The sequence below is a fragment of the Cyanistes caeruleus genome, chromosome 3, assembly GCF_971803275.1.
Source record: "Cyanistes caeruleus chromosome 3, bCyaCae1.hap1.1, whole genome shotgun sequence".
NCBI classification, from domain to species: domain Eukaryota; kingdom Metazoa; phylum Chordata; class Aves; order Passeriformes; family Paridae; genus Cyanistes; species Cyanistes caeruleus.
This window is the reverse complement of record NC_141703.1, coordinates 15,736,816-15,749,974: the sequence shown is the minus strand read 5'-3', so window position 1 is coordinate 15,749,974 and position 13,159 is coordinate 15,736,816. Positions and strand designations below refer to the sequence as shown.

Sequence of the window (13,159 nt, the reverse complement as noted above, 5' to 3'; positions counted from 1 at the left end):
AATTCCTGTTTCAGAGTTACAGCACAAACATAATTTAACCAGGAAAGTGATTTTTTTTGGCAGCTCCATAGAGATATTTGTGCTTCTGTTAACTGGTCTGACTTTAATGTGTCTGACTAATAGATACATCATGCCATAGAGCAAGGAATAGCCTAGTAAAGCTGAAATGGCCCAAAATCCTGGCTCTGGAACAGCCAAGTCAGCCTGAGCATACTCTTCTATTCTAAACATATACCCAGACCATGTGACAACTTACTGAGCTTCATTAGAAACAGACAATTGCACAGCTATATTAGAAAAAAAAAAAAAAATAGGTCCTGAAAGCTCAGAGTCAGCCTTTCATATTCCTACTAGAAAACACACAGTCCTTTACCTGTCAACAAAACTGTACTTAAAGTCCAAGCCATCTCAAACAAAATGAAATACAAGTTTATCTACTATGCAAGAAATAATTACCTCTGCTAACAGGCAGCTCAGGACATACAATGATTGGCCCCAAAGATGTGGCAGCTTTCCCACTGGGACACGATCCACCGAGTGAGGATTTTCATACTCCTCATCCACCTGAAAACAAATACATAAGCAAAAAAAATTACCCTAAAGTTGTGAGGAGCAATCAATAACATGTAAGTATTTGCAGACATCAACCCTTTCAAGCCTGCCCTTACTACTGACACAGAGATGCCATGGTTTCACTTTCAAGGCTCTACATTTTCTGGGACAAGGGCTACACTTCCTTTTTGTACCTCTTCCCACCCTTCAAAGCTGGAGGATGAATGGGGACTCCACATGCAATTACAGCTTAGGTATTAGCTCTTCCACTTTCTTCTCACCATGCCTTTGCTGCCTTCCCTCTGGGCTGCTCATAGGTAATTGGGTATCTGCTTTCCAACCCCTTCCAAGATGACACTTTTAACTTGATGTCTACTCAGATTTCTGAAGCAAAGGTGCTTTCCAATATTAAGATTATTCCACCTTTCCTCTGTTAGCAAGGATGGTCAATTTCTAAATACTAATTTAGAAAAACTGCCTTAGTTTTACAGTGTACAGATCTACTGAGGGCAGGGCAAAAACCCTCCCAGATTACATCTTGAGGCAGCCATTTCATATTTCTTTTACAGACAGACAAAAATCTACCCTGTTTATGTGGCATGTTTTTCAGATCATTATCATAATATCATATCAAAATTCACAAGAAGGCTCTGGACTCTTACACGCTTGTTCCCACTAGGAAGGCAATTCAGTTTCCACCTCAGATCTGCGAGCAAGGCATCAGCTGTCGGCTGAGCAACTCAGACCAACCCAGGAGGCTCCACACCCTTAGTGAGTGAGGGCTGAGAAGTCTGGAGTGGGAGAAGAAGTTGGCAGGGAGGGATACAAAGGCAAATAGCATGGAAGAGCACATAAGCTCATCTGGATTTCTCTGTCACAATGGGAGAATGAGATAAACAGTAACAGCAAAGGTGGGGGAAAATACCCAAAAAAACCAAACAAAAATCCCAGCCCAAACCCTAACCATTTGAAACCTGTCTCCCCATACATGCTCTGGAAAAGGGCAGCACAGTCAATCAACGGATTAGACAGGCAGGACAGTCTATGCTTTATTTCTTCTTTGAGTTTCACTATCAACACTTCTTGAATACGTGTCTTGTTCTAAAGATGCAAAATTTTAGTCCCACTGTAGTATTTCCAGACACTCCAATTTACAAGTAAAAAATGTGATCATTTGGAAGCCTAAAGTTTACCATTTCTCAGCAGGAGCTGTGAGAGGATGCTTTAAGATAATGTGTAATAGTCTTTTTTATTGTTGATTTAGATTCAGCAGACACAGGAAAATCTTAAGACTGACATTCCTCTCGCTCTCTCTACTTTGCATATTGAAGTGGACGCTGCATTTTCACAATACCTTTTCTGGAGGGACTGCATACAGTTCAGGCATTAGTACTAATCCATTCTTCTCTCTAATAAGTATTCCTTCCAGAGCCTCTCTATACTCTTGTACCTGGAATTATTTTTAAAAGAGACTGAGAATTCACATTAAGTCAGCAAAACTGAAGCAAAGTACTCTTGAATGGTACTTTCTTAGTAAAAGTTCACATATATAAAAAATAAAAAAGGGATGAAGGAATCATGACTTGCTGATGGAAGAACAGGGTTCAAATTATCAGAGACTGTTCCAGCATCTCAGTGTTATCAGAAACATGAACACTTGTCCTCAATCTGTAACGCATTGCTGCAATACAAAACTTCCAATATACTCCTATTGAAAAGTCACTGGAACATGTCCTACATACAATTTTCAATGGATGACAGTGCAGTTACACAGACATTAGACTACCAGTATCTGTCAGAGTGTAAGGTATAAGTTATTAGCTATATGCCATGAACATTTGTCTGTGGCTTACAGAATTCTGCTTTGCAGGATTGGGAAATCAGAAAATTCTCGTAACTGATTTGACTAAAATTTTATCACAAGGAAAGGTTAAATAGATTTAAATGTTTAAAAGTATCTATGTTCACTGGACAGCAAATCCTCTTTTCTTGTGATACTGGACAACGTATTAGGAATAGGAATAGCAGACTGATTAGAAGATGTAATACATTTTCTTTTTATCAGATTCCTTAGTTTGTTACATTTATTAACTATCCACTCCAAGTTTTTACTCAGAGACTTTTCAAGCACTTCCAGCACCTGCCTCAGAAATCCTTTTTCTGCCGCTCCTGAGTACAGTGGATCACTCAAAGTAAGGTACTCACAGGTTCACAAATACACTGATATTTTCAGTATCCTGTCCACTCCACTTTTTTTGAGTCCTCAGGGCGCTTATTTTTCTAGCAAAACCATTTGTTTGCAGCAGTAATTGGGGACTAGACATTCACCTGAATGTCTCAGTGACTCATTCAGCTATGTTTAAACAGTGGAAACTGGGAGCAATTGCCCTGACCATGCCCTAGAACAGTCCATCTGCACACTAAAAATAACAACCAGGTACATACTGTCCCAGATAATCCAACTAAGGTCTAGAGACTGCTTCAGGAAGTGGTATTTTATTGCCAGGACTGAAGTTTCAGTAAATTTTTCCCCTCATCAAATAATGCCAATTGTCCCTTCACCAGACTACTTTTACTGTGTTCAGGAAAACAGTTTATGTGTCTAGTGTCAGGAGGAATTTCACTTGATTTGCAACATCTGACACAGGAAGAGGGCTCTTTGGTCTGAAATTCTCTGAATTGTTTGTGATGACATTTCAATTTTTTAAGGAGTTTAGCGATCTCCTATCCCCCTGCACACTAGGCAATTTTAAATCACATATATTTTTTATTTCTTTCAAGCTACCAATCTTCAGAAGTTCTGGTATGAATGCATTTACTCCTGGCTACTTGCTGCTCTTTAGGTCACCAACACTCCCCTGGTCCCACCATAACCTTTGGAGAGCTTCTATCAATTTAGGTCCCTGACAACTGGATGTCTCTGGCACAGTAATGGCATGAAGTGACTTAAGGAATTAGTGAAAATGAAATTGCCCCACATAAGCCAATCCCAAATCTCTCTGAATGTGCAAAAAGACTGAAAGTGCTACGAATCTTCTTCTCAGCAGCCAAGCCAGAAAGGTTGGGGAAAAAGAAACTTGTGTCATCCTGAAGTAATTGTGAAAGGGGCATCAAGGCTGGTGATAAGACAAAATCAGGCAAATAAAGCCTGTTCAGCCCAGTTTTACCACCCCAGCTAACAGATCCACTCAACCTGGTAGGGAGAGGGCAACCAGGCCCCAGTGTGCACAACCCTGCTGCCTCCATCGTGTCATGAACTCCCCAGGAAGGTGAAATTGGCTGAAGACTATTCCACTCTGTTAATGGGGTATCCAAATAATGCCCAAAACAAACACAGAACAAAGTTACAAAATACTGTGGGCAAATGGTTTTGCAATTTGAAAGCAATTTCTTCTTTCCTCACCTGGATTTTGTCCTCATTAAATATTCCATCAATTAGGAAGTATGTCCAGAATACTGGCCACTCACATTCAATATTCTCAAAGAGCTTGAGCTCAGCAGGATCATAGTGCAGCCTGCTTGGATCCTAAAAAATTCAACCACATTCATTTAGTCACAGTGCTAAATTAGCCACTTATATTCCAATCATAATGGTAGCCTATTTTATACAAATTAAAACGTAGAAATCAATAAACCCACCAGAAATAGTTTCCATGCAGTCTCTTGACTTCTTTGTCACATCCACTCTCAAACTCATTTAATGGTTCTCTAGACAAATCAATCCTTCTTAGTCTCGGGATCTAAGTGTCTCCCAAATTATTTTGGCTCTATTTCAGCACAAAGATATTTTGGGATGTTTCAGAGATACCACTTCATCTTAGACACCATAAGCATATCTAAGGGTTAATTCTTACAGAATTATTGTCCTGGGGTCTTTATGATGCTTTAATTAAATTCTGTCCTTAATAACTGGTTTTTAAACCTTTAGCCTCCCTCAAATATGTGTCCTTTCCAGGGTGGGTACCTGGATTACCCCCAAATCCTCAATGATGTTTTAGCAGTGATGGAGAACTTCCCCCCTTCATGTAAATAAAACAGATATGTCTACAAAGAAGAAATAAAATTTTTCCCATGTGCTTACAGAAAATATGCATCATAAATATATATCAGAAGTACCTCTCTGGGTGTCTTGTAGCCATCTCGGAGAAAGCGACAGCAGCCATAGCGGCCCTGTAAAGACAGACAACATTTCCCATACACTTCTTCCCCACAGACTAATATCAGCATAAAGATATGTGCTGAGTATTATGGGTCACTTAGGTATCTTCCTTTCTCTCTTCATGCAGAGATGAAGTCTGGCAACCCTCATTTAATCAGGATTTTTGGTTTAGAAAGAGGTTCTGCTTCTCTCTTTGGAAAACAAAAATAAATCCTTACCTGCAATTTGGATATGATCTCACTCTTGGTTACATTAACAAGGTTTACATCCTCCACTGCAAAAGCTGGGTAAGAAATAATAGACAGAAGGCCAGCATCTATCTCCTTTGATGTGGATGCCCTTGGCAACATGGAGTACAGAATAGACTGAGAAAAACGAGACAAGAACAGAAGAGAGGGATGTAAAACAATTTGCCTACTTCAAAAAACTATGTCAAGTGCAAATGAGACTACACTATTTGCAAACTGACAGAGAAGTCTGTGCAGCTATTTTTAACTGAGTTAGAATGAGAATGCTTCACACTATTCAGTTTCACCTATCTACTAGAAACAGGGTGAGCAGCATAGCCCGAAGCCATCCTTATTATGTTACATTCTTGGCTTAGTTAATCAACATTTCATTTATAAACAAAGGGGAAAGGGTGTTAGGTTTTCCCCTAGTAAAGCAAAAAGCAGGCTATGTTTTACCTGACAGTGTTCCACTTCATCAGGAAGAACATGAATCACTGATTTGTGTCCTCCATGAGCTCCAAAAAGATCTAGTTCATCAATTGCTTCCAAAGCAGCCTTTAAAGAAAACCAAAACACAACCCAAAACCAATAAATATTTTTTAAACCAAGCATACACCCCAGCACCTGTGCTTAACCTCTGAAAGAAATTACTTAAGACAGCAGTTTGCCTCACTGACATTTTTTTCATCTTTAAAGGGAAGCTTGGCAATATTTTAGAAAAAATAACTATTTCTGGTTTTCAACTAGTAGGATAGTGGATTGATGTACTGGTGATACTTTCTACAATTTAAAGCAAATTCTAAAAAATTTGGGACCTAGGTTTCCACTGAGACATCATCTAAATATTGATGTACTTAGTGAAAATGCTTGTCCTGTCCTATATTCCAAAACAGCCTCCTATATCAGTGTGGGGCTAAGACCAGCAGTCTCTCCCTCTTGCAGTGCACACAAAATCTAACAAATCCTGCTGGAAGGTAAATACACCTTTGACCTTAATGATATTTGTCTTCTGTCTATCCTTCAGACACCATGTAATGAGGTAGTCGTCAATTGCACATTTACATTTATGGCCTTCTGAACTTCATTTTGTATCTCTGTGATCTTGTGCTATGAGGGAACCAGAAACGTCTACTTTCTTTCAAGTATATCTTCATTTATTTTTCTCTCTAAACTACTTGCAGAAAATTTCTTAAACTGATATTCTGCTGTTTTTTAGAATTTACATGTGACTTAATCTTACCATAACAACATCACATATGACACTGAGGCTGAAGAATTAAGGAAGAGGGAAAGAAAATCAGAGGCCACTTTATAAGACTGCATCTCACTGAATCTGTCAGATTTGTGGTTCAATTAATCTAGTACCATTCTTGCAATCCCTGGAACAACTGTGCTGAGGTCCTTCAATGAGAGCTGTTATCTCAAGGATTCTACACTAAAAAATACTCACACCTAAACAAAAATTCTTATACAATCAGCTACCTATTGCAGTGGCCAAGAAGACCATGCAAAGGAAGCCATTAGGTTTGTCAGAGCCCTTGAGCATAACACTGCAGCTGTGAAGGAAGTGTCAGGAAGACATTCTCACTTTGGCCATCCCTACGGAGCTTGCATTCAGTTCAGGGATTCCTTGGTTTGTTTTATCACCACGCTCCCAAATTCCATAATCCTGCAACAACATCATCAAGAAAAAAATAGCATGATTATATACAAAAGCACTTTTCTGCCCTCTCTCCCACAACAGATCTCCACCCCTACATGAAATTAGTTTACTATTTGCCAAAAAAAAAAAAAAAAGAAGAAGGAAAGGTGCTAAGGTGCTCCAAGTCTCAAAAGAGACCCTTCTCAAGTTTGAAAAGTAGCACGTAAAAATATACCCCAGCAAGATCACATATTCAGTCATGAATCACTGCCTTCATAGAACACACAATGCCCTTTAACCCTCCTCCTGTGCATCTTCCTCCCCGTGTTCCTTCAATTTGGTTTGCTAACAACCAGCCCTTTCTAGAAAGGCCCACAAGACTTACAATTAGACATCAGGACACATCATTAATTATCAATAAAACCCCCCATTATTACAATAGACCAAGTATACTTCACCCACGCAAGCAGTAAATCCTCTACAGCTCTCCCAGCATCTCCAAAGATACTGCTCACAGTGTAAAGTACTGACAGGTTCTGATATCTTCCCATGTTAAAAACAAGTCCCTATTTTACTTCTCCAGCAATAAATAATTTTCCACCCACACTTGAGCAGTGTTCAGATGATTTACATATAAATAACTACTTACAGCAACTTTGTAGGCAGCTTCTATGTAAAAAACAAGGTTCTGGATAAAGGTAACTTCATCAAGGGTGAAGATAATACGTAGCCCTGATCAAAACAAGAGAATAATTATCTTGTATCAGAACTGTATCAGCTACTCTTCATGCTTTTGTTTATTTGCTACCAACCCCTGCCCCCTGAAATCAAAGGAAAAACTCATGGTTTCCAAAGATCAGGCAGCAGCCTCAACACTTGCTACTGACAAAATACTTCAAGCCCCACAAATACAGACTGCTTCAAAAGCCAACCAAAAACCACCTCTGTGAGAGTGACACTCAGACCATGGGTATAAAGCAGAGGCACCTGAGCCAGCTCTAGCTCTCCAGGACAGTGCATACCTATTCCTACAGCTCCCCAGCCCTCTGCCTGCTTAGTGCTCTTCCTAGGAATGTTCAAGATGATGAGGTGCCTGCTCTGCCAGAATCAACTGCAAGGAGCTTCAAGGACAGAAAAACATCTAAGGAAAAAAATCCTTATCCTCACAGGAGGAGTAGAATTAAGAAGAAGACAAGATGAAACAGCACCAGTAAGAGAAGAAACACTGATGGCAAAAGTGCACCTGACTTGATGTTGCCACTCTGTGAAGAAATGTGGCTGTCCCCTACGAAGTCTTTAAACATGAGACTTCTCTGACATGATTGCAAATATCTCATGTATTTGATGCCTTGACTAAGGGCATAGACACTGACAATTACTATAAACATGAAATTCCAAGTAAGGCATATCTCTTTTCCAGAGAAACATGACTTGCTTCTGAGTAATAATTATGTAAAGATCTTTGAAGCTGGTTACTACTTTTTTTTTTCCTTTTATAAATAAAAGCTGGAATAGAAAAGGCTGCAGCAAAAGGCAAAAATATCTTCTGCTTACCTGATGCAGTCATCTGTGCCAAGAAGAGCAAGTACAGGGAAGTTGCATCCACTTGTAGATGCCCCCACTGGTCATCCCCAACCACCGTGGCACAAGTCGCAGAGTTATACTTGGCATGGAGGCAGTCTTTGGTACTCTGAGTGCGTTTGAACTTCTCTACCTTATCTACCTAAAAACATCACAAATCTCAAATCTGAAACATTTCAGAAGAAATTCTCCAAATTATTTCAAAATTAACAACTTAGGTGAGGAGAATCTTGAGGTCTTAATCCTGTTACTCAGTTTTGATTGATCAGAGGGCTTAAACAAAACTCTGACTTTAGACTCCAGTTAAATCCACACCTCTACAGGAAAGAATACAATTAAATTACCTTGTTGAGTTCATATCTAAACTACAGGCATGCATCTTGGGGAAAATCAGTTTGCAAAGGCAAAAGTCTGATTTGCTACAAGCACAATCTCAAAACATTACTTGGACAGGAAGTGGAAGCAAGGTCCGTGTTTTGCTCAAGAGTCTTAAGACTCCCCACACCATCCTCTGCACACACACAAAGTAAGTCACTCCCCAGAAGACACAAGAACTTCAATGAAATGTTTTGTAAATACAATATCTACTAATTCAACTCAATTCTATGGCATTACCTGTCTCATCATGCACTGCAAGAGTCCCCGCATCAGCTTCACAACATTCTGCAGAAACAAAACAGACCAGAGACACTTTCAGCCTCATCAGCTCTTACAAAAAACATTCAAAAGTGTTCATTCACACCCTCTACTAATGTCCTGCCAAAGGTAAAAAAGAATGGGCATTTGCCCAAAATGTTTTGCATGCTTTTATTGTTTGGGTTTTTTTGTTTGTTTTTTGGGTTTTTTTTGGCTTTTGTTTGTTTGTTTGTTTTTAATACACTGATTAGATTTTACTCCTTCATCCCTATCTAGGAGAAGTCTTTTCCCAAAGGTCCTCCTCTCTGAACTGTGGAACAACTCTCCGTGGTCCTTCTATCCAGCTAAAGGAAGTAAGAAAAATGCCATGTCTTGTAAGAATATTAATACTAATAATAACTTTTTGAGTGACAGATGTAGGGAACATTGGTAGGTGACTTCAATACACTGACATGACTGCAAAACCTGTAGAGCTTCTTCCATTCTTTATACAGTATAACAAAATTCAAGTGACTAGTAGAGAACGGGCTGTAAATGTGAATGTAGAGAAGTGCAAGATTGTGCATTAAATAATCAACCCCACCTTTTCACCCCAAAAATACAGCCTCAAGATATTACCATGCAAACTGAGTCAAGGTTATTCTGTCACCATGGACCTCCCTGGTTCAAGCAGGACATACCAGCAAAAAATTAACCGTGACTCCAAATCAAAAGCAGTACACCAACAGTCCCTCACTTCCCATTTAACCCACCTCTGTCTATGCTCTCATTTCTGACACTCATATTCCCAGCTGCAGATTTTGGTATTTAACTGTGTGAGTTATGTCCCCTTCCAATTCTCCAGCACAGATATTCTCAGTCTGGAGATTGTTACCTCTCTGCTATGACCAAACATGCCTACACACCATGTACAACCTCCGTGCACATTCCAAAGAATTCTACTTTAAATGGCATGCTTCTCTTTATGGGGAAGAATTGTCTAGCAGATAAATTGCTGTAAGATCCAAGCAGCCTAGGCTTGATTTTCTGCTCCGTAACACACCTCATGAGGGACCTCAAGGTTTAATCAGAGAGAGGCTTGTAAATCACAGCACCAAATCTCTCAGAAGCCTAATTTTCAACATTCAGCCAAGTGATGGAAGTTTGACTTCTACATTTGTTTTGTTTGTAGTTAAATTCAGATGTTAGCCACTCTGCCATCCAGTTCTTCAAATCCTCCTTGCCAGAAGGTTGCCAGGGATGCTGCATGCAACACACTGCATGGATGTTGCTGTCTTTGGAACATACTCCAAGCTGGAAAAACCCTTCCAGATCCTAGACACAGCAGCAGTGTGAATGCACTGTCCAAAAACACTACAGTAAGAAAACCCAAACAGTGGAACTGGTTTATGCCAAGTTTTGACGCACCTGCTCGAGCTCGTAGGCTTTGGCTTTATCCTCATCCCGGTCTGCATTCTTCCGATACGCCATTCCCAGCCCCCACACTGCCAGGATGCTGTAGATGTTGTCCCGTACCCAGGCATCCTTATGGTCCGCCCCGGCTGAAAGCAGCCCCGTCACTGGGTTCTAACCGCGGCAGAAGGAATAAAGAACAAACATTACCACCTCAAGTCCCATCTGCTAAGAAGCATCACTTCTTTCTTTAGTTAAGGGTAACAAACTGAAGATGATTTCATGCTAAGTGCACGCTGCAGCTGCTCATGATTTCACAACAGAAGTGAGATCTCATCCTTCCTTCCCAAACTCACACAAGCAAAATGCAAAATTTATTTGAACACTTCTGGTTGTAAAGTTTACAGCATCCAGCTGGACATCTTCATCCACACAGGATCACTAGCTAAGTCACTGAGTGAAATTCAGAATACATCAAGGAAACAGAAATTTAAATTTTACATATTTTAAGGAAAAGAAAGTACTGAGTTAACGCTAGAAACTGAGTGTGGGATATACGCTCCTCTGTGTAACTGGTCTATGTAACTGGTCTATGCCATAATCTTGAGAAAGTAAAAAGCCACTAGTGATCTTCTAGGAGATTAAAAAAGTATTTTTATTATCTGCCCGCTGCCTTTATGACAGCTAAATGAATGTTTTATATCCTTCTTTGGAAAATGTACAGGAAGAAGATTCTGAAGGTGTTGAAAAGCAGCACTGTCTGAAAAGCAGAGCACTGAGTAGTCTCTTGCATCCCAAATACTCCATTAAATTTTTCACTGCATCATTAATTCCCATCACTTCACTATCCTTAATTATTCTTAGACTGTCTTTCTTGGCTGTACATTCTTGACTAACAAAAAAATGAGACAAAGAGGCAAAAGGTCAATAAAACTTTCAATCAAATCAAGCCTTTGCAGAAAATTTCAGTGAATGAAGACCAGTTGGTGATGCTGGTGAGACAAGGGGCAAAAAATTGCAAAAGTAAAGATTACTTTTACGAAAGTAAAATTTAGGAGCATACATCCACAGTTTTTTCATTTCTCCCATACACTGGTTCACTCAACTCATTATTTTTAAAAGTTGGTTTGAGGGGATGGGGCTTCAGTTACAATTTCCTGGTCTCTGCATGTGACCACTGAGCAGCACAGGGGTGACAGCCTGACAGGAAATGATCTGGCACAGTCAGCCCTACTGTTATGATTTAATACAGCAATGCTTAGTGGCTCACTCAGAGTAAAAATGAAGTTCTGCTGCAACAACCCCACCTCAGCAAGGTCTTCATAAACCAAGTGACAGCTGATGCACACCTGCTCACCTGTTTGATGGGGAAAGTAGCACATATGAATGCAAACAACTTAAAAAACTTTTGAAAAGCCAAACACGGAGTAACGTAAGTCCCAGTTCAGCACTGTGCCTGGACAAAACCAGGGCCTCAAAAGGCAGACCGCATACTCCCAGCATTTGTAGAGGACACTACTTTTTCCTCCCTCCAATGCAGGACAACAAACATCTACTCATCTGCAGCCCTGGCTTGATGGAGGTCACTCTGCTGTCTGAGAAATTACAGTTTTGGTATACTTTTCCCTACTCTCCATGCTGTGCTAGTTACCAGTTGAAAAATAAAACTGCCTCTGCATACCAAAATGGAAATCCCAGAGAAATGGCCCATCTAAGACTTTAAAAGCCTATTAAAAGCCTTTAAAAGCTCCCAGGGAGGGACTTGCCTACCTCAAGAGGTTGTATTAAACACACCCACAGGCAGCTATCATAATTTCACCGCCTTTGATTCCTCTACAAGTTGGTCCCAGCTTCTGGAACACACTGGGGCTGGCTCTCATGGACTGACAATACATTAATGTCTTTCCTCATGCACATTCAGAATGTTAGCAGAACAATGTAATATACTAAGTAATATTTTAAGTGGTTTTGTTTTGGCTTTTTTAGAAGTGTTTTCTCTTAAAAACTACAATTACTTCCTTTTGTTACCAACTGACACCATATGAAAACTACACCGCTTACAAGGTCCTAAAGAACCCACAGAAACACTGAGTCCCACTTAATCCCACTGATGTCAAAGGGATTTTAGCTTAGCTAGTACTTCAAGCATTCCATCTATGCAGTGATGCAGGTCTCAATCCTGCATATCACACTGCACGTAAGATCCACAGAGCAAAGAATTTTATCAGCACCATGGGCTGCCAGCTGAGAGCACTGCAACAGAAAGCTGATTGCTGGACTAAGACTTTAAACTGTTGTATCATGCCAAACCTATTTTTAAATCTATCCCTCAGTCTGGAGACAAAAAGGCCCCCCCAAGAACCCAAACCACAAAACACACCAGTCCCTACAGGGCAGCAGGTATCAATAAGAATTTCAGCAGGACAGACACAAAACCAGTGGGGTTCTAACAAGAGCAGCAAAGCAAGGAATTTAGCATCTTGCTGAAAGGTGCAAAATAAACAGATGTTCTCATTGATCTGTCAGGGGAAAACTGAGGTAAACTCTAGCAAGGCTTGTAGATTTGCTTGTGAAACCAGATGTAACATGATGTGAGTCTTGGGGACGGTCCTGTGCAGGGCTAGGAGTTGGACTTGACAACTCTTTTGAGTCCCTTCCAATGTGATTCTGTACCACAGTTTGGGTTACCAATAAAGGTATGAGCTTTCCTTATCAGGTCCATATGCTTTTCACTTACAGTACCACAGCAATACTTAAAATGTACGTAGCTGTTAAGTTTTACTATTTTCAAATCTGAAAATTCACATTTTTTTCTTATGTCATTCAATTCAACAGCTGTAATAAGCAGCTGAGAACATCCTTCTGGTGGTGCTTTTCAGTGTCTGCTCTGTTTCAGTACTAAAGCATTCCTCTGACCCCTCTGTCCCTGGGGGTATATGCAACAGATGGCAGGCCCCCCACAGGCAG

The 13,159-nt window shown here is 40.1% G+C and overlaps 1 protein-coding gene across 2 annotated transcripts in view; it reads right to left on the bottom strand.

Annotated features, from left to right (window-relative positions):
* The window catches only part of PHKA2 (phosphorylase kinase regulatory subunit alpha 2), a 44,667-nt gene that overhangs the window by 29,063 nt on the left and 2,445 nt on the right, over positions 1 to 13,159 (bottom strand). The window contains exons 2-12 of one of the 2 annotated variants that reach the window (XM_086879977.1): positions 10,208 to 10,366; positions 8,780 to 8,827; positions 8,138 to 8,306; positions 7,233 to 7,315; positions 6,530 to 6,610; positions 5,398 to 5,496; positions 4,930 to 5,076; positions 4,669 to 4,722; positions 3,956 to 4,078; positions 1,907 to 2,002; positions 457 to 564 (exon numbers count right to left, since the gene is read on the bottom strand). In XM_086879977.1, coding sequence (XP_086736103.1) covers positions 457 to 564; positions 1,907 to 2,002; positions 3,956 to 4,078; positions 4,669 to 4,722; positions 4,930 to 5,076; positions 5,398 to 5,496; positions 6,530 to 6,610; positions 7,233 to 7,315; positions 8,138 to 8,306; positions 8,780 to 8,827; positions 10,208 to 10,366 — 1,167 coding nt within the window. The remainder of the gene's footprint in view (positions 1 to 456; positions 565 to 1,906; positions 2,003 to 3,955; positions 4,079 to 4,668; positions 4,723 to 4,929; positions 5,077 to 5,397; positions 5,497 to 6,529; positions 6,611 to 7,232; positions 7,316 to 8,137; positions 8,307 to 8,779; positions 8,828 to 10,207; positions 10,367 to 13,159) is intronic. The other variant, XM_086879976.1, reaches the window with a different exon arrangement.